The sequence below is a fragment of the Falco naumanni genome, chromosome Z, assembly GCF_017639655.2.
Source record: "Falco naumanni isolate bFalNau1 chromosome Z, bFalNau1.pat, whole genome shotgun sequence".
In the NCBI taxonomy this organism is placed as follows: domain Eukaryota; kingdom Metazoa; phylum Chordata; class Aves; order Falconiformes; family Falconidae; genus Falco; species Falco naumanni.
In genome coordinates, this window is record NC_054080.1 from 59,042,136 (window position 1) to 59,064,256 (window position 22,121).

Genomic DNA, 22,121 nt, shown 5'->3' on the forward strand with positions numbered 1-22,121 from the left:
AGCACACAAATTCATGTTCATGGTATTTGGAGCTACAAGTTTTTCCTCAAGCGCATTCTTGTGTGGCCTCAGAACACAAATAAGAGAGGAACTGCTTTGTAATATTCAAAGACACAAATATATTCATGACTTGATATCTATGTGTAGCTGGAATCTGGTTGATATTTCAAATATGCACGAAGAAAGCTGCAGTTGCACATGGACAACGTGTAGCTTTGAATGTGAACTGAACACCTTCCACTGCACTGAACTGTGATTTGAATATGTACTTCTACAAACTTTTCCTCATTCCTTCTGCTCTTATGAAGACTCTACTGTTCAACAGTTTTTCTAGACAGGTGAGTCTCAGAGCCATTTGAGATCCTCGCAAACGGCTCAGATTACAGACTGACAGCTGTGGCAAACCCTCTACATTCATGGAGTCACACCCTCACCCTTGCAAAAAAACCAAAGGAAACAACCAGTATTTTTAACCCCAGCTTGGTCATTGGTGTTGCACCAATAGGAAGCTAACATCCACCCAAAAAGTAACAAAAGCGTTTTTCCTTTATATATAGTGTAGACTTGACAATTCAATTATGAAATGAACAGAAACCATTTCTCATACTTTGTTTTCAGTAACAAAGCAATAAAAAGGTAACTGTGTACCTACATTTAACTGTGTTTCTAGTTCAGTCTTCTGTCCACTTGCTTTAGATACTGTTGCAATCTTCCTGACATACTCCTCTGCTTGGACACTCTGATTCTGTTTCATGGAGGCCTCTGCTTTAAGATTTAAAAGAGGAAACAGAAACTTACAGTACCTTTATATAACAATTAACCATTCCAAATACAACCTCACAGATCTTGTGACAAAAAAAAGTCTTCCTGCTAGTTGCCATGGGCACTGTTCACAGAAGTCACTGTTGTAAAGTGTTTCTTCAACTCTTACAAAGTGTCAGAAAACTAAACAAAGCATCCTTACCTGCAGTTTCAAAGTTTTCCTTTTGCCTTATAGATGTAATAGAAGTTCTCTGGTACCAAAGTCCTGGTCCCTGCACTTCCCACAAAAGGTTACAATCTTGAGGGTACTTCTCAAGGTATTGCTTACAAGCTGAACAAACATAAGAAAAAACACTGTATCATATATACTCAGTTAAACCTCCATTTCTGAAGTTTTTCTGCAATCAAGTTAATTTGCAATCTTCCATCATACACAAACCATGACAGAAAGACCTGTTTAAGAAAACAGTGAAGTCTGAAATAAACATAATATTGCTTTACACTACTCATCCTTCTCTAAATCCTTTCTTCAGGTTTAAAACACTTTCCACTGCAAACAAAGGTGTATGGGATTTTCTTCTCTAAGCATCTACTTGAGTTTTAAAACTTTACTGCTTACTCTGTCCCTGCCAAACACATGACCCAACCCATGATGGAAGGGCTCTTAGGCAGAGTATACAGCAAAGTCATTTTGTCACTCCATGTCGTTATAGGCACGAGTGAAAAGCACCCTTTGGGAATGCTAATATGTTACCATTGCATAAGTCATCGTCCACTCACAGTTAACTCTGGAGTATTTTTTCCCTGTTCTTCTACCTCTTTTCTCCCAATACATATATGAAACATGCATGTGGAGAGGCATGTTTTGACATTACAGTAGCTACCACGAAAACTACTGTTTTTCACTTTATTCACTACTGATGCATAATATCAGCGGACAAGACCCCTGCCATATCATTCCTTGACCAGGGAAGCAGATTAGTCATTAAGTTTTGCTTAAGACAGTTTGCTGGTTCAAGCCAAACAATCCAGATCTAGTCAGATCCAACAGACACTGGTACTTGGAAAAGCAGAACGTTTCCAGTGGCTAACAATGCCAGATGAAAATGTTCACAGAAGAAATCCTGGCAGATGGCCTGGGAGTAAACAAGTCTTCCTTTGCCCTCCCTCTCAAGTTTGCTTCTTGCCTGAACACAAGTCCCAAGCAGCATCATTTCCAGAATGCAAATGATTTCCTAGATGACCTAACCCTTGGGTTGCTAATGGAAGAGCCATAAATGTTTTCCTTGTACACTACAACTGTGCCTTCTCATAACCAAGTTAAAGCATAGCTTAGTATGTCGTTTTGACCAGAAATTCTAAGAAAGCACAAATTAAATGACCTTGTGAGGCTTAGCTGTGAGCAAGAAAGAGGTGCTACAAATACGTTAGATCACACACAAACACCTCAGTCCAGTTCTGGATGCTTTGTGGGGACAGTGGTAAACTTCATGGTAGCACAAAGCCAATGGAGATCCAATAACCTAATCTCACGTAGAAGACTAGATTTTTAATCAGGAACTAGATCTTAAATCAGGATTATTAGCCTTCACCAAAGAGCAGAACATTTAATACAGCAGCTGAGGATGCAGCCACAAACATGAAGCTTTAGTGACATTACTCATTTGGACATGTAAAGAAAGCACAAAGATGGTAAGAATACATTAAAGAGCTTGCCTGTGTACACAAATGACGACAGTGGATACTGTAGGCCAAGACAATCATCACTAAAGGAATCCACAAAGTCTTCCAATATGATTAGCCCAGAGTCTTTCCCACGATGTTTCTTTCTTACGAAGATTGTGTCTAGCACTGGCAGCTTGTAATTCTGATAATAAGACCGGCAAACACTTCCTGAAATAACAGGAGAGGAAAAAATACCTGTAAGTACTTCAGCACTGACATGCTGCAGCATGGATTTTAGCTTTTTCAAATGCATAATATATAGTTTGGTATAACTTATAAAAATTACAGACTTCTGTAAACTACCAAAAATAATTTTAAGTCACTATTTTTAATAGTTTTTATATAATTTTATGTATAACATGCATAAAAAATAATTGCTATCAGTCATTTAGTGTCTCTTTGGGCAAGCTTCACAATGTTGCCAAGATATATCAATAGATTAATACGGTAGAAAAAAGTCTGTAGTACCAGAAAAGAATAGCAGAGATAGTGAGATTTCAAAGTAAGCCTTTCCTCTCTATACATTTCCATAGGATAACTATATTAAACAAAGCTGAAAGAGGGAGGAGGAAAAAAGGAGGCAACAAAATTCTTAAATTGCAGTTTTACATAGATTACACTCAGGACAAATACGAGGACTATAATTCAGCCCTTGTTTAAAAACTGAAATAATTTAAATGAAACCACAAAAAATTCTAGGACACTTTACATTGGAATTCTCATACCAGCAACACATTATCCATAGTTAACAGAGATGAAAGACTGTCACAACATATAGGTACTTCAGTATCAGAGGATTTAAAGGATAGCTGTGGACTCAGTGGTGAGAAAGGGCTGCCATATGATGGCATTAAGATAGCCCATCAGCTATCCAATCTGGTTTTAGGCCCTCACTTTGTGAGTCAGTGTGAACTACGCCTGAAAATTTCCCTTTTCTCTAACAAGAGCAAAGGGAAGCATACAGCTGTCTATAGAACATAGTCTTTTCCACCTTGTACTTTTGAGACTAATGTAATTTTCATTTTTCAAGCAAGAAAACATGGACAGGGAGGTTAAATTTACTTGGGTTTGTGGTACCAGTCAAGCTCCACCACTCTTTCCTAATCACCTGCTTCCAGAACTGTCTTTCTCCACACAGACTACTCCTTCGGAGAACACAGCACAATCAGACATGGATGAAATATTGATAATGTCCAGAAAGATTAGCCTTCACTGTTTGCTAACTCAGGGTAAGTAAGCAAGAGGGCGTCATGAGCAATGTAACAAGTGAGCACAAGTACAGCAGAAATTCAATGCCACAAAGAAGCATCCACATTCCAGATTAAAAATAGAACCACTACTTTGAATTTCCAGCAGTATAAGGCCACAAAACCACAACTACTACTTTGTGACCACCATACTACAGCTATTTTGACACTGAAAATAATACCGAGACATACACAAGTTATGCAGTGCATAATTTCTTTAAGAAAAAAATTGCGACAAGGTAACAGAACCAGAGAAAACAGCCAGTTGCTTTCCTGTCTCGATCGCCAGACCAGAATGGGTCAGTGACCCAGACAGTTTACTATTTTACTTTTAGCAGTTTGTAAAGGCATACATGTCTGTTAGATAGTGGAAGTCTCCAGCATGTCTCCAATACCATCATTAATCCTGAATTAGTTAATACCCTCCAGAGGTGAAACAAGAATGCCAGACTTTCTCCTTGATCCAAATACTGATACCCCATGAAGTGCTATCAATGTGCTAAACAGCCTACTCGAATACTGAATTTTATTCAGCAAAAAATGAAAATATATTCCAAAATAACTAAAAGGAAATTACAATGTTTAAGAAAAACAGCAAGCCTGTAACATTAATAACAAACCTGCCAGCTCAATTGTAATCTGAGGGAATGCATGTGTAGAGGGAAAGGGAATCTTTTTGTTATCACCAGGTATAGCCAAGTCCTATGCCTGTGAGCAAGATTTCTATGCTATCATGCTATAAATGTTTAAGTGATAATGACATCTGATTTGACAATGATTTCAAATAAATATCTGAATCTCTGCACTCTGGATTTAGGTCAACCCTCCTCCCCCGCCCCAAAACACCACAAAAACCAAACCACATCCCAATCCAACCATGAATAATTTTTCTACAGAAAAAAAAAGAAAATAAAAAGCTTTCTGGCATACCTGATTTTTACAGTTTTAAATATATTTTGTAGAATGTGAAGAAATCTATGAACTTTTAGATTGCTAAAGCACATAATCATTTCAGCTAGAAATTTTAACTGCAATCTGACTGCTTAGGATTTCAGGAAAACTCACTCCGTCTGCAAGGCTTGTGAAGTCTACTAAATACAATTTTCTTCAAATAATCTGTCATCTCACCCCCCATGCTCCCAAATCCCACAATACTCAAGTGTTTTACCTGTAAGTTTAACAGAATAGAACCCAATGGCCTCTCCATTTTTCCACATGATCTTTGCATATTCATTGCTACCATGACAGAGAAATGGCGTCTCAGCTGCTCCCATTTCTTGCGTCCGATAGATAATTCTATTCAGAACGTAGAGAACAATCCTCTCTCCAAGAGATTTCACCTAAAGAAACACAGAAGAATGTTTTAGAAGAGTGGTCAGATTAGTTAATACTCACACATCAGGGACCTTACTTTTCAAAACTGCCACCTAACACAGCTGCAGACAGACAAGAGAAGCTTAAAAGTGCTAAAGCAGAATGAAGCTCTGGGGTTTGAAGGCAAGGAGATGCTTGGAAGCCATAGCAATAGGTTAAGTATAAGCACTACCATACATAGAGGATATTTCACAACTTCAGCATCGCTACTAATTCAATGTGTAAAAGCTGAGACAAGTGCTGCAAGTGGGACAGGGGGAAGTATTTTTAACTTAAAGCTATTTTTTGATTTAAGAAACATTCACCAAACAGCAGTACACCAGCCTCAGACTTCCTAGGCTAGCAGGTAATGGGGAATCCTACAAAGGAGAAGTGAGCCTCATGGGGTAGCACGACTTGGCACAACTCAGTCACTGCTGATAGCAGCAGACAAAAGGACATGATGCAGTGGAAAATCCTACTGCAACAGTTTGTGGCATGAAACAAGGAACTCAATAACCTTTTCTGTCCTGCAGGATTCTTTTCACACACAAATTTTAAGTTCACTACTATCTTACCCACTGTGAAGGAAGAATGTGGGAACCATACTCTCTTCCTAATGCCCAGTCTCAGCTACCCTACCTGTAAAAGATTCAGCTCTCCCGATTTAATCGCCATCCTACTAAGAAGCACATGGAAAACAAGACTACATGCCAAATTCTCTAAATTAAAAAAATACAAAGATTCAAGGTGTCCTGATTCCATGATCAAATACCAATTACATTTCTGAAAAAAATATGCATTTCTAGTTCTGGAAAAAAACCTCAAACTCCATACTACATAGGTGTCCATAATGGTAACAAAGGTCAATGAGGAGCAATAAAGCAGATACCAGATAACTTAAGTTTCCCAAGCCTCACATTTTGCCACTGCAAGCCACCAGCTCCAACTCATTTCTACCAAAACAGGTTGCCAACAGTATTTTTAGCTTACTAGTCTCCTGATAAGATCAATAGCTACTGCTACAGTACAGTGCACCACTAACTTTTCAATACAACCAGGCATAAGATGTTCTAAAGAGTGAACAAAAACTCTTAACATTGTTAAGAACTAAATAGCTTACATATGAAGATAACTGTACAATAGTCACTCTTGCTCTAGACACTATCTTCAAAGTTCTCTTTCCCCTAGTACCTATTCTTCTGTGTCCTCTGACTTCAGACTCGAGACAGCCAACTCATTTCTGAATAAAATGAAGACATGTAACTTCTCACACGCTAGCTACTTGTCATTACTTGCCATTATCTTGAAGGATAACTGCTAGGTGGATATTGGAGTGCTTTACCTGTTGAAGGCCCTCTCTGGCAGGGACAGATGTTTTCACAATATCATCAACTGACCACCACTGGTTACCAAGGTACAGGGCCACAGCTTGAAAGAAACAAGGGGAAGTAAAGAGTTAGTGATTCTCACCATTCTGAAAGAAACATTCATTAAAGCTGCTAAACAATTAGGAGTAACACCTGTAGTAAACATCTTCTAGTCAGCACTGTATTAATGCAACTCCTACTACCCTAGCACAACAAATGTGGTGCTATACACACACCCCAAATGCAATGCTCCCTAGTCCAAAATTTGTTTGAAAACTGAGAACAATACAACAAAACACAGATTTTGCGTAGTATGACAGAGCAGCTTTTTTGGACATAAGCACTATTCTTCATCACTGTGCTCCGATACCTCCTTCCACTACAAACTGGGCCTGGCAAGGCAAGTCTCATTCATACATGTATTTTAGTTTTGGGTTGCTAATGGATATTGAAACTGTGCAAGTTTTAGTGAGTCAGATGAATTAAGAAGGTTGATGGCCATATGATTACCAGTCAGGAAAAGCGTCATCTATGACCATTTGCAGCAAACTTGGCAATCATGTAATGGCATTAAATGGAAAGAGAAGGGAACATGGGAGACTGGAAGGGAAGGGAGAAAAATCCCACCAAAACTAGTGAGATGTCATCTTAGCCAAAGCTATGTTAGGACCTAAAGCTAGAGACAAATTTACACTAGAGACTATCAGTCACTGCTAATAAAAAGCATCTAAATTCATGGGCAAATTAATGAATTCTATGAATGCCCAATAAATTCCTTTTGGAGAGATGAGGCATACATTGAAAGATCAAGAGATGTGTGCTGTACCAGGATTCAGACAAGCACCATGTTATTTTGCTGTGCATCGCCTAAATTCAATGGGTCCAGTTTGGCTCTGATTACTGTGCAAAGTTCTATCACTTGTGTATATGAATACAAAACAAAAGTATGGGAAGAAGAACACAGTGAACAACAAATGCAGAAGTGCCAAATTTATGAGCTACACTAGCATGGAATGAGCAAGGGCCTGGTTACGTGTATGTGTCACATAGGAAAACAGCAACACAGAGATTAAAATCTTAAAATGAAACCTGTGAGCAAGTCCTCTGGTGCAAACAAAGCAAGAACTTTGTGTGTCTGCTCTTCACCATAAAGAGGAACGAAGCCCACAGCTGACAAGACAATAGGAACCTGAAACAAGAGTGTACAATACTTCAATAGACTCTTGCTAAAACAACATTAGTAAAATATACAGAGAACATTTAGCAGGGTAAGCAAGACAAGTGTTGAAAACAGAATGCTTAACAGTAAAGGACAAGCATCAGACCCCAGCCCTTACTTCACACATTTCTTTGTAAAGACTACATTATGAAGAGCTCTGACTCTCAAGCTCTGGCAGATACAGCTACAGTAATTTATACTGTTACAGCTCTCTACTGTCAGCAGTTTGCATTTATGTGCAAAACTGAAATAAGTTGTGCAGAGAGCCAGCAGTATGTTCACTTCAACTGTTCCAGCTATGCAAGCTGTCAAAGCCAATGGAAGAATGATGCAGGCAGTTAAGCACAGAAACAAACCGGCACAGCAAAATTGCTGTTTGTTAACATAAGCTCTAGTGTGCTACAGTGGGAAGGCTGGATTCAAAACTTTTCTTCCCTTAAATTGCATGCATTTTAGAAATTCCAGAGTGGACTGCTTGGCTTCCCCTCGGGAACAACATGAGAAGGCTCAATCCACCTCTCAGGAGTCAAGTACCTTTGTGGAAATGCATTTTGATATTTAAATTCACATCTTTTCAATATTTAATTAATGCATAAAAATTAGACAGACATTAAATGCTGTGGTAAATAGACTTGCTTACCCAATTTAAGAAGATTACAATATGCTATGCCACATATGAGGATGTTAATATGAACAAGTATTTAGGCATAAGCACCTGCAGAAATGCAGAAAAGTGCTTAATACTATGCTGCCAAGGAATCTGCAGCACTGACCTTTTGCTCCCACAGAGAATCCTCTCAGCTCACTCACTCTTCATTAAAGCTATACACCATTGCTTTCACTGGTACTAGTTATCTAATAATAGAAGTATTCATCTAGACAGAACCAACATTGACCAAATTATCATGCAAGGGATAAGTGTTTGTTTAAAACAAAGTGTTACAGCCAGCCTCTACTACAACTCTCAACCAACAGCAGCGAATGCTTCAGAGAAAAAGAAAAGGATTACTTCTTAAGTTAGTGAAACTTGCTGATCAAGAATTGAACCCAACCACGAAGAACACTGGACTGAGATACAAAAGGAGCCAATCAATTTCAGTAAGTCATGAACTCCTTAGTTGTAATGACAGATTTTTGAGAGTGTGTGAGGTAATGCTTTTTAAGAAAGAGTTTGGCTCAGTTGAAATTAAGTTTTTTTAAATTACTTTATGCACACAGACCCATTGCCTAAAAGCAGCTAATAAGTCACTGATGCCCAGATTTCAACCCAGTTATCAAATAAAAAAAAAGTAGAGCTTAAGACACAAACAGGAATTTGAAAAATACAAAAGCTTTGCTAAATTAATCATGTAATTCAATAGTTATCGACTGGATATTTTCTACAAGTATATCAAGAAAATTGGGACCAAGATATTTGCGAGTTCTTACTTTGCCATGGCGTGGCAGAGACAGGAATTTGGGAAAGTGTGGATTCTGTTTCCGAAGGTCAGACAAATACTCTTCTGCTGAGATCTCCAAGTCCTTATGAGTGCAGCTGTTCAACATATCCACAGGGAATGACATACTCTTGAGAAATAAGCAACATTATTATTGTAGGTAGTTTGAAACATAGGATGCATATTTATCACATATTTCTACCAAACATGTAATTAAGACTGTTCAACACCCACCCTCCGCTGCTCTCTTGAAACCTCTATATCCAAGTCAGAAAGGAGAAATGCTCCGGGCATTTAATTAGGATGGTGCCTATTAACACCCAGTCTGTAAAACAATACATTAACCCAATCTGTGTTGATATGCAGAAAAGGAAGGGTTCAGGCCATAGATCCCCCCAGACCCAGAAGCAGCAGACTTCCACCATACAAGCTCCCTGTTAGCAAGACACCTACAATACACCGCATGCTGCCTTGAGGCAGCAGGCTCAGTAACCTCCTCCCAGCTGATGGTTTTGAGGCCACAGATTTAAGCAGTAAGTGGCCAGTCAAAAAGTAAACAGCCCCAAAAAAGGTAACAAGAAATAAGTTCATTTATTCCAGATACTTTGTATTTAAATCCATCTCTGAAGAAAACAAAGCATTGTTCAGAACTTCTCTCAACTGGCCAGTTAGCATGCCTACCAGCTGATTGTTTCTAAAAGCATGTTCTTTTGACACAAGAAAATAAAGTTCAAAAGAACATTTTATTTTGACTCACCCAGCAGCAATTTTAAAGCCTGCATTTTAAAAACATTTTAGCAGCAATAATATACTACTATTAAGTTGCCTGAATAAACAGAGGTACTCCTTCTACAGAAGGCTTTTCTGTCAAAACTGAAAAACAAACTTGGGACATGATTCCATTGGCATTTACAACTGCCACCTTTAACACTTTTGCTGATGAAATTGCTTTTCCATGAATGCTATTGTTTAGCTATACACACACACACTTCCCACAGCCATTTCCTTTCAAATTCAGCTCATTCCTTCCCCTTCTGTTGTGTGGATTTTCTCCTGCCTTCTCTTCCAGCCTCTCACATCCCTCCAGCTATTACTACTCATGGCCCGTTTCAGACAGATGCTTAGCTGCATCTCTCTCCACCTGTTCCTTCCCACCTTCCAGGTGCTGCCCTTACTAACAGGGCAGAAGCAGGGAAGGAACACTCAACAGCAGCCTTCCCTGTTTGCAAGAGAAGGGACTTGAACAGCCAAAGGTGAGGCATGCACACCTCTGAACGCAGCAGCAATGCACAGAGCACCCGCTGCCAGAGAACAAGTTCATGCACCACGGGTCTCCTCACTCTGAGCAGATGCCGTTTGCCCACCCATATTAAGCTCTGAAACACACCAGCAGTACTGCAGTACACAAACAGACTAGCCTGCTATAAGTATATTACAGAGGAACAGAGGTGAAGTGCAAGATTACATGTCACTGCTTCTACAAAAGGAAGAGGATATATCACCCAGTTAGCTGCAACAGGCCCAGTAAACTCTGCTTTAAGCAAATACAGACACACGAAAAACACAAAACTTAATTTTCTGTATGCTGGCAGAAATGGGAAACCCCCCTCCAGTATTAAAGAAATACTTAAAGTGCTCAGATAACTGAGAATAACAAAAGCTCTGCTCAATTTGTCTGTTATTACATGACAGACAAGGAAGCCACAAGCTATCACTGAAAGCCTCTAGGTAGTAATTCCTGAGATTTTTGTAGAATAAAACAACAGATGATCAAAACAAAATATGCAATGAGAAATTCAGTAGATTCAGTTATAACCACTACAACACTATGAAAATAAAAGCAACCACCAAATCTTTGCTTATAAGCAAACACAACAAAAACCTCCTTCCCTCTAATTCATAAATTCATTGAATTGCCCTAAGAAATCATTCAAAGGCCTCCTTTCTGTTTAGCTGTTTGGGTTACTTAACACTTTCATATAGCATACTTTGGTTTCATTCACTCCCAACTCAGTTATATTAGTCACTTTTGACTTTTCATCTTGTATTATTTACAGAGAACAGGTTATGCAAAAAACCCAGTACAGAGCAATGTTCAACACTGAACTGAAGCATATCTACTCAGCACCACTGCCGAACAACCATTTATCACTCGTACCAACTGTACGTGTTGCAGATTCAACATGTAAAGTGACAAGCTTTCAAACACTTGTGTTATGTAATTTGTCTCAGTGCTGATGACATCAGAAGTATTTCACAACAGGTAAATTCACCAGATCCTTGAAGAAATCACTATACACAGAAAGTTCAGTTATATTAAAAGCATTAAACAGGTGATGAAAGGCAAGTGTCCCATGCCACTCTACAGCAGAGCATAAGGAAATTTCAACAGTCCAAAATGCAAACATCTTCATTTCGAAAGGCAAAATAACCTACCAAAGACAAACCAGATAGCTTCCAATACTAATACATTAATACATTTCCCTCACAAAACCACAACTGGTTTGTCAGCGTTTTTAACAAAGTAAAAATACAGATGGTTCCACATGCAGCCATTCTCAAGTGAAGCAGGAGAGAGGAAAAGGGAAGGAGAAAAATAGCTTTTCAGTTTTCCTTTGCAAGATTAGTACACTTTCTTCTCTCTAGGGGTGGCAGGAACAGTGTAAGTCTCAGCCACACAGTCCCTCATACTCCTTTTTGTTGCTTTAAGACTCTGCATTGCATGACTGTAAAACACCCATGTTCTTATCATCGGGTACCACTCCAACTGGTTGGCAGTCAGGTTGACTAAGCACATGCAACATAGCCTTAAACAACCAAAATCATCATGACCATTTGTACAAAAGGCATATTGGAAGTGTGTGTTTAGGAGGGGGGAATAAAGTGTTTCTTAAATGAGGCAAGTTAGGCTTTTCATGTTTCAAGTGAAAGAGAGCAAATCTTGCATTCTTCATAACCATACCATTTCCAATAATAGCATTAAAGAATGTATGTTATAAACTCACATGAGCAACTTCTGCTCTAACGTGGAATTGCATGACTTTCCCCTTTGTCAACATTATGCAAGCTACTATGCGAGAAACAGCACGTCCTTTTTTAGGAACAGCTGCAGCACCAGAGGGTAATGGAGATCAATTCAAGGAACATCAACAAAAAGCACATTTAACAGGATTAATGAACATGTTCCTGTGCAAATGAGGCAGCTCCTTATTCACAAAAATCTTTATTACTATAAGCATTAAGGTTAAAAAAGTATAATAAGTGGGCAACATTGCTAATTTAATTATAAATTATAGCTGCAACTCCTATTCCATCTTAGAAGTGCATGAAGGAGAAATGCACAATACATACAGCTTCCAGCTCACACATGCATTTCAGCAGGAATTGACAGATCTGTTCATCTTCTTGCAGACCTTCAATACTGAGTGCTATGAAATAGCAGCAAGATAAAGCCAAAAGCTCTGTTGTTTCCTACAGCATGTCAGAGGGCTTAAATACAGCTTAAAACTGGTTTTGGGTGCCTTTGTCTCAGGGCAGCTGAAGTCTCAGTGGTTAGGCTGCCAGCCAAGGATTTAGAAGAATCAGGATGAACTACCAGCTCCAGCACAGACATGTTACTTGATCCGCCTGAACTTCCCATCTACAAGATGCGAATAACCATTAACTCAATATGATTCTCAGTATAAGAAATGCTTTACCAAAATTATGAGATACTTGAACACAAGCTGGATCAAAACTTGACAAGTACTGGAAGTATACAATTACTGACACAGCAAAACTTAACTGCACAACTCTTTTTCCTTTAAAAAAATAATCACAAATAATTTACCAAGAACTTTTCAACAAAAAAGTAACTGGGACAGATAATCTTGCCTGATATTAAAATATGTGCAAAATTTAACTTCATGTTACTTAGCACATGAACAAGCTTTTAATCTGAAGATTGTTTAACAATAAATAATTGTAACTTGATTACTATTTGGTTTTTTTGTTTGGGGTTGGTTTTGTTTATTTTGGGGGGGTATGGGGGCCCCCATTAATATCTGAAGTTTAGAGAAAGGACACTGGGGTGCTCAAGCTATGACCTGCAGCATTCTTCTGCTAAAACAGGAAAATTAATCCAGTCTGTAGGACACACATCAGGTCCAGCCCCATGATGAAGTACTGGCCTACTCAGACAAAAAGTAAATTGCAGTAGTGTCTGACCTAAGCTTTAATCTATTTAAAGGAGTGCTGAAGTATTGATCACAGAAAACCTCAAGGACTGCCATGCATTTCTTATGCATCATCACACACTTGAACCAAGGCCTATCTTAAAAATATAATCCTACCATGATCTCCTAGGCTAGCTACAAGCTACAACTGGGGTAGCACAATGAGAAGAGAAATATTAAACTGGTATCTCCATTTATAGACTAGCTGCTAATGTTTCAGACAAAACCAAGCCAGGACACTGCAGCAGTCCCAAGCCACACTCCAGAGCCAGATCTGATGATGCACCAAACCAGCAGTCACGTCCTCAACCAGAACAGCAGGAACATAATTTCCATTTTGTCATGTTGCTTTCCCACCTTGCAATGTCCAATTGGTGGTTTGGTGAAAGCTGTGAAAAGACATAGAAGTTGGAAGGAAAATAGAAGTTTTTTAAAAAGCAGTGTTTTGAGCCTTTCAGCTTCAACTACACACACAAAAAAATATCACATCTGTCACTTCTAAAATTGTTAAGTTCTACCAACTCTATTAACAGACAAATTACATAAACATTTCTTTGTTTAGACTACCAGCTGTCACAAACACAGAACATTCTTTGCTTTTATTTCTTCAAGATCAAATGCTTTAAATCAGGAGGGACTGTTTTTAAATGCTTTTTCTTGCTTCTATCCAAATACTTGGAAACAAGTAAAAAGGTTGTTCATCCTTTTCTAATATAAAAATAATTTAAAAACTATACTAAGATAATTAGTCCAAGTCCTCAGCTTCCTTCTCGTCAGGTGACTGGACAGCCACCTGGAACACATCCAGCCATGCTGCTCTTGTCCCTGGTTGTCTTCCACAGCTAGGTCCTCCTCATGCTTCTCCAGGCACCTCTTCAACAAGATAACAAAATATGCCTCCTAATTTTTTGCAGCTTGCTATCAGAAGACTATCTCCTATGCCCACCTGGCACCCATGTTACTCAGCAACTTGCTCAGTTTTCAAGCCTTCATATCTTCTTCTAACATCCTTCCAGTTTGGAAGGGCCACCTCAAATACTCTAGTGATTTAAGAGGTAAGAAAACGCCTCTCTTGATGATACTTAGATAAAACCCGCTGAATGTGGCTAGACAGCTGGTGGACTATCAAGCCTGATGTAACTAACCTAACACCACAGTAAGACTGGTGTTGCAATAACCTATGGGTACATTTGCATCTATTTTTAAAGGACTGTTGTGCTGTCCTCTCCCCTATCCTCACAACTGGGGTGGACTTAAAAGCACAGATTAAGTCAGCCAACTTCAGGCACATTAGAACAGCCTAATGAGTTACTGCTCACCAACCAAACAGCAACTCTTCATGACTGCTTTGAGAGTATTCCATAAGCAAATTCAAATGTGATGGTGACCATGGTTACTAATGCTGAGCAGCAGGTCCTTAAGCTTTGCAATCATACCCCCCATACCCAAGGAGTTACTAAAACAGCTGCCTGAGCTACAACTATGCCACATGAAGTCTGTGTATGTCATAGCTTTCAGCAGAGAAGCTATAGGGAATTCAATGGCTAAGGAGAATTCAAGCTCTTCTCGCCTTTGTCTTGTTTTTAATGTAATTTACAGCTGAAGACCTAGAACTAAGAAAGGAGCAATTGCCTTGGTCTTGTGGGAGATTCAACTGAAAATGCAGAAAGGGAGGTTGACATGGGATCTTCTCAGCAGGAGTTGATCACACAAGTGAAGCAGGGAAAGCAAACAAACAACTGCAACAATAGCTCCCTATCAGTCAACCCTAAAGCTTTCTTCCAGACCAGCAAGTACATTGAATTAAGAAGTTTCATAGTCTGACTATAGGGCCTTATGGCCCATTTACAACAGTATGAGGATCAGAATCTGGAAATCAGCACTACACCAAGTGTAACATTTGGAAGCAGGAAGAATTTAAACCTTACAGCAGATTAAGAATTTCACTTTTTCCCCCCAAAAGGAAATAGGCATCTATCTCCAACCATTATTACAGTGTTCTTCAGAAGATGACAGATGGTTAAAAATATGGTGCTTAATAAAAGAAAATTCTGAATTCTACCTGCTATTTGTGCTTAGTGTTCTACAGTAGCAAATTCTTTCAGCTGCACACAGCTAAAGGCTTGACAGTGTACAACAAAATTATGAACAGGCAATGCAGTTTGTGGACCTACCACAACACGGTGGAAGCAAAAAACCAGACAAACTAGGGACAGAGATAGCTAGAAGGAACTACCTTCCCATTCAAGGGAAAGATGGGTGAAAATCGGATGACAAGATACCACAGACTTCCAGAACATTCAAAGGAAGTAATTGTGCTTTCAGATACCATGCTTGGGCAACAGACATGAGGAACTCATTACTGAGTGTCAGTCTGAGCCCAGTCATTTTGTAAAGAGATATTTCAAGCTGCCATCCCAGATGAGAGACACCATTCTCACAAATACAGTGGTAGGTATAATCATTTCCATGCGTCCATGCAAAGCAGCACCAATATTTTCCCCACCTTTACAAAGGCCACACAGACAACCCCAATCAAGCTCACAGCTGGGCACAGCAGTGAATATGTTTTTCCTCCTCATCCTATCTTCAGAAGGATGGAAAAAAGACACATATGAAATAGAAAACTGGAAGTAAACTCCATCCTCTGATAAATAAGCGTTCAAGAAACAAATTCACACCTAGTAACAATACGACTACTAAGCTAGGAAGGAGTCAGGCATCTTGTAGGCTGTTTCAGCTAGAATGGAAAAATAAGGAGGAGCAAGGTCTAGTATTTCTTGTTTATGTAGAAGTCCTGATCCAAAACAAAGGAAGAATAAAACAGAGGAGTGTATTTCACTGCTCAGAACTCTCAGGAATCTGTTCAAACAACCTGATATCCCACTTCTCTAAGCTTTCCAAAGGGATGACACAAATGAGCAACAGCTCAGGGCACACTATATTTCCAAAATGAATCACTTCTACTCATACCTATGCCATCATGTCCATACCTTTTGCCATCAGAACCAATATTTAACAAACTCCTTAGCAGACAGAATATTCCTGAGTGGCTCTGTATGCCTTTGCTTTCAGCAGTCTCATACTTGCAGATAGTTCATTTTTTTCCCCACAACTGTCTGAGTATAGCCACTGCTGTTTTATTTCAGCTTATCACAGCTGCATTATATATAAAACATTTGTTAGCATGCATTCACTAGGTATCAGTAAACATGTTACTGCAGGACTGACATTCTCAATTTTAGCAAGAATGTCTGTAAACAGTGGAAAGGAACTTGGTATATAACCTCCTCCCTGGTATCATCCTGTCCTTACCTCCACCAAATGTTCCTGACATCCTTCCAAGAACTTACACACTTCTTGAACATACCACTGTTTCCTCTGCTTCTCACTGTTATATACATTTGTAAGAATCAAACTTCTAAGCTAAACTCCTAGTACCTAGGCTATCCAATTTTTGAAAAAAAAATGTCTTCACTACAATAACTGATCTTCATTAGAAATACAGACATAACTTGCTTGTTTGGGTGGAGGGTGGTTAGAACAAAGATAAGCAAGTTAATCATACCTCTGAACCTATCACCACACCATGCTACATAAAGAACTGGAACAGTACTAGCACTGCCAATTCATTATATTAACCCTGAAACAGTGTTCTGCTTTAAGCCTCAGTGGCAGGAATCAGGTAGTTACCTCCTGCTTCTTCAGAAAACTCCCTTCTGCAGCTTCAGCATAAAGGTTGACAACAAACTCTCAATGCTGCAGTAGCAAAAGAAATACTTCAACACTTTAAAACCCTGTTGTCTGCGCTGCACTGTAATAACATTTACATTGTTATTGTTAACATCCCAAATATTTTATTAACTCACAAATTAAACTTCTCCAATTAGGATTATTGCTGGCTAATTCTACAACAGCTGTGAGAAGTGCTATTCAAGCCTTTCTATTTGCAGAAGAGCTAGACCAGGGGTCCTCAAACTACAGCCCGCAAGCTGGATACAGCCCCCCGGGGTCCTCAATCCAGCCCCCAGTATTTACAGACCACCACCCCCCGCCGGGTGTTGGGAGGGGAAACCAAGCAGCAGCAGATGACTGCCTGCCACTGCGTCCATGCACCGGCCCCCTGGTTAAACAGTTTGAGGACCTCTGAGCTAGATAAAAGATTGGTCTTCTACCAACATATTTGCCAACCTAAATAAACTTCACATTACACTCGTTGTATTAAAAGTATAAGTCACTTAGGATTAATACAGCGTTCCACACCATTCAAAGTTCATCAATACTCGGTGCCTGGGAAAGGCTGGTGCAGCAGCAGACCCACCACTGCTATGCTCAAACTCCTGAACAGGGTGTATTCTTCCAGCACTGCCTCAGGGGCTACTGATTGACAGAGGCCACACCTTTACCAACTATTCCTCCTCTTCAGTGATCCACAGAATTAAGGAAAACTATTTGACCACCCTTACTTTACACGTTTTGATGAAGCCTACAACAAAGAGTAGCAGTGAATTCGACTCATATGGCCCCTAAACAATTTCTAACCATAAGTAGAAGGGAGAGACGCTGGTACTGTGAATCCACAGGTCCCCGTGCTACAGCGATGGTAAAATCATAAGATGTTATTTTACTACAAAACCAGGTACAGGACCAAGAGAGGAACAACTTAGATTTGAAAACAAATCAAAAACCTAAAAATGCTATTTTGAATAGCTGTACACCACACAGTTCTGATCACAATTTAGACTAATGCAACTTCCTAGACTTCCAAATCAAGGAATCATTTAGTACATACAGATGTATCATTTTAAACACTAGCAGGTTTTCCAATTAAATTTTAAAACAAGCAAAGATATATGTTAGCCCTGACAGTTTTCACTAATTTTAGTGACATTTTTAGGGAATATCTGAAAGCTCATCATTCCCCTTGGGCAGGATACTTCTACGTATTTTAGGGAAATGTTTAAAAGCTTCTTTGAAGTCTCAGCCTCACTGGAGAACACCAACTAACTTTATAACAATTAAATATATGTTGTCACAACCCATTGTTAAAAAAAATCAGCAGGCAATACTGGAAAAAACATCAGAGAAAAGCTATCAAGACTGCATATGCCATTTCAGTCATTTAAAACAATGCAGTAGAGGAAACATATCAAGCCAGGCTTTTCCTCTCAGGATTGTTTAATTTATACTCTAACAGCTGGAAGCAAAAGTTTGAGAGTATTGAATTTTGCTTGCTTGATTTTTAAAAAAATCCATTTCTATTGTATGAAAAAGGGTTTTGTTCTTAAACAGTTTACAAAATGATTACACAAGAGACATTCACCGATGAAAGCAGTTACAAAGAAAAGTATGCATCTCTACCATAGCTGCCACAAACTCCATTTCACAGATCAAAGGATAGCTATGGCTTTCTGCAATGTATAGCTGATACAGTTTGATGACTAGGTTACAACCCCATGAGTCTGGAGGAAGCCATTTACCTGTGAGGAAATGAGAAGCTAGTAACTTGACTAGAGAAGTATCTAAGGAATAACAATGTTAAAATAAGCATAGCACACATTACTCCAGCTCTAATATTACTACTCGTGTTTGAAGTTTAGAAACATAATTGGTAATACCTTTCAATGATTACTACTACCACTTGATATTCATTGATTGCTACAAGATGTGTAATAAGCTTGGTATCAATATCTTGTAAGAACGTAAGTAAAGGGCTCTTCTAATCTGATTAATTTCTCTAATACCAGTAAATTCCATGTTCTTCTTTTAGTGATTTTGTAGCAAAGATTTCAATTTTTCACATTTAAAAATGAAAACAAAAGCATTAATAACCATCCACTTAGCACTGAAGTGAACTTCCTCAGTCTTTCTCCAGCGAAGATTCTGCACAGTAATATGTACACAATCACAACTATTTAAACCAACCTGCACAGACAGGATGTTTGGTGTAAGTAAGGAGAGTGCAGTGGGTTGAACTTTGGCTGGACACCAGGTGCCCACCAAACCTCTCTATTACTCCTCTCCTCAGCAGGACAGGACAGGGGAGAAAGATAAAAAAACCTGCGGGTCAATACAAAGGCAGTCTAATGAAAGCAATAATGAGGTCGAAGAGGGTGAAGCAAAGGAAAACAGATGTTGTTCTCTACTTCCCATCATCAGGCACTGTTCAGCAACTCCCCACAAGCAGGGCTTCACTATGTGTAGCGGCTGCTCTGGAAGACAAACTTATATAACAAATGCCCCCCCTTTTCCTCCCCTCCCCCTTTCCCTTAGCTTCTATATCTGAGCAGACTTCATATGGTACGGAATACTCCTTTGGTCAGTTTGGGTCAGCTGCTCTTGCTTCTCTCCCAAGATCTTCCCCAGCGCCCTGGTGAGGGAGGGAAGGTTGAAGACAGCCTTGATGCTGTGTGAGCACCACTCAGTAGGCAACACCCTGGTGTGTTATCACCACCTTTCTAGCTACCAATACAAAGCACAGCACTACAAGGGCCCAGTGAGACCCAACACAAGTTACCTTTACAATACTAACAGACGTAAAAAACACACACACAAGACCTGGTTTTAATAATTAAAAATGAAGAGATATTATCTGCCTTAGTATGTGTGCAGAAGAAATTAAGAGTACTTTTCAAGTAATTTCTCAGAGTAATGTTTCTTTGTAAAGGAGCTAGTTATGAAACACTCCAAAGAAACTTGGTACTGTGTGTCTTGATCACACATTGCTAGAGAGATTATACTGGAAGAGTACAGCAGAATCCCACTTTAATTACTCATCCTCAACAACAGTAACGAAAGGCACTTTCTTCCATATAGAGCAGATGCTAAGAAAGATCAGACTGGGGGAAGGGGAATGGGTGAGCAACTTTAACACCTGTCTACTGTATCACAGTCCTCAGCAGCTTTTCATTCATTACTTCAGTGATCATTGCAATGAATTTTAACACCTGAATTTATAGTATAAAACCATGCTGCCCTAATGGTTTTTCCCCCCTCTATGAAATACATACTAAAATATTTTACTAGTGACCATTAAGACAAGAAGTGACAAGTTCTTCAGTAGCTAAATTGAGCTACTGAATCAACCAAGAAAGATGCAGGTGTGGTTAAGGACACAGAAGATTCACTCGGTTCCTAGGGGAAGAGTTTGAAGGCGAGACCATGCTCACTCTGATCTGCAGCAATTTTTTATCGATCCTCCAATAAGGCAGCACTTCTTTTCTTACACTGATCACCCTGCCACAATACTTTTCCCCTTAAAAGCTGTTGGGTTATATACCAGACTATGACCAACAGTGCAGCTCAGTTCTTGCACTCCTACTGCTCCAACTTCCCACCTCCCTCCTGCACACACACAAAAGCTCAAGTATCAGCTGGGAAGTTCCTCCACGCCACAGGCTAGCTTTCCAAATTTCTCATCATTAACACAGGCCCAGAACAGCCTGAAGATCACTCTTCAACGGTTTCCTCTAAACAGGACATTATTACGTAAATAAAAATCAGTGGATCTGTTTTTTCATTAATGCTAATAAAACCTCCTGCTCCAGCTCCCGGAATAACCCACTTTCTCAGGCTGGATTTAACACTCCGTAAGCAGGATAGCAACGCTACATCAACAGATATCTTGGGCAAGATGCTTCCCCTTGTTTTAAGGGAGGGGAATCAACCCCATCTCAAAATTAAATTCCCAAACCCCACACATCACGCATAGGGACACAGAAGTGCGTTTGCACATACACGCACACACCGAGCCATCTTTTGTGGGAGGCACCTATTGTAGCATTGCAATTATTTTTATATATATGCATAAAGGTAGATGCACGTATATTAGACGTTACACACGAGTGTGCCTATAATACGCAGAATTGCACGGCTACAACAGACGCACCCACAGAAGATGGCTGGCCCTAGCCAACACGGAGTGGCCTGGGCCGAAACTCGCACCAAACTTAGCACCGCGCTAGCCACGGCCCGCACGCCGCGGGGGCCAGGCGAGGCCGGAGGGGCCGGGCCGGGCCGCCCCCGCCGCGGGAGAGCCTGCGCGACTCTCGCCCGGCGGGGCTGCCCCCAGCCCCCAGCGGCCCGCACGGCGGGATGGGCGGGCGCCTGCCCGGCGCTGCCATGGCCGCGGAGGGGCCGGGCGCTGCCACAGGGTGGGGGCGCACGTGGGGGTGGGGGTGGCGGGGGCACTGCCGGGGCCTGCGGCGGGCGAGGGGCCGCGGCCGCTCCGGCCCATCCCCACTCGGGCTGCACGCCCCGCGCCCGCCGGCCGGCCTGCCTTCCCCCGGCCTCTGCCGGCAGCCGCCCGGCCCTCCCACCTGCGGGACGCCCCCGCAAGCTGCCCCTCGCACCCGCCGCGCCTCACCTCTGTCGGCCGGGAGCCCCCACGGCGCGGCAATGAATGGAGACCGAGTGGGCGGCGCCACCGACTCACCTCCGCTCAGCACAGTGCCGCTGCCCGGCGCTTTATATCCTCCTCCCCGGCGGCCTCCCCGCCCCTTGCCGCTGACGCACTCCCGCTGCTACGCCCGCGGTCGCAGCTGCTTGCCCCGCGCAGCCCGCCCGCCATGGCGGCTGTCAGCGCCCCTCGCTGCCGTCCCCGACATGCGGGTAGCGGCGTATCCGCGCCATTGCCTCCTGCCGTGGCGGCGGGTGCGGGGGAACCTGCGCCATCGCCCCCCACCGCGGCAGCCGGTGCGGTACCTGTGGGTACCGCTCAGGCGTGGGGGTGGTGGCACCTGCGCTGTGGCCCTGGCACGCAGAGGGAGCCCGGGGCTGCGCCCCGGAGATCGGTG

The 22,121-nt window shown here is 41.0% G+C and overlaps 1 protein-coding gene across 3 annotated transcripts in view; it reads right to left on the reverse strand.

Annotated features, from left to right (window-relative positions):
- FAM169A (family with sequence similarity 169 member A) overlaps positions 1-21,787 on the reverse strand; it is a 37,877-nt gene extending 16,090 nt beyond the window's left edge. The window contains exons 1-8 of one of the 3 annotated variants that reach the window (XM_040579764.1): positions 21,692-21,787; positions 9,105-9,242; positions 7,547-7,646; positions 6,433-6,518; positions 4,903-5,074; positions 2,479-2,655; positions 965-1,093; positions 653-765 (exon numbers count right to left, since the gene is read on the reverse strand). In XM_040579764.1, coding sequence (XP_040435698.1) covers positions 653-765; positions 965-1,093; positions 2,479-2,655; positions 4,903-5,074; positions 6,433-6,518; positions 7,547-7,646; positions 9,105-9,239 — 912 coding nt within the window. In that variant the 5' untranslated portion in view covers positions 9,240-9,242; positions 21,692-21,787. Of the gene's footprint in view, positions 1-652; positions 766-964; positions 1,094-2,478; positions 2,656-4,902; positions 5,075-6,432; positions 6,519-7,546; positions 7,647-9,104; positions 9,243-9,346; positions 9,801-21,691 lie in introns of those variants that run through there. The other 2 variants (XM_040579762.1, XM_040579763.1) reach the window with 2 other exon arrangements.
- Between the last annotated feature and the right edge of the window lie 334 nt (positions 21,788-22,121).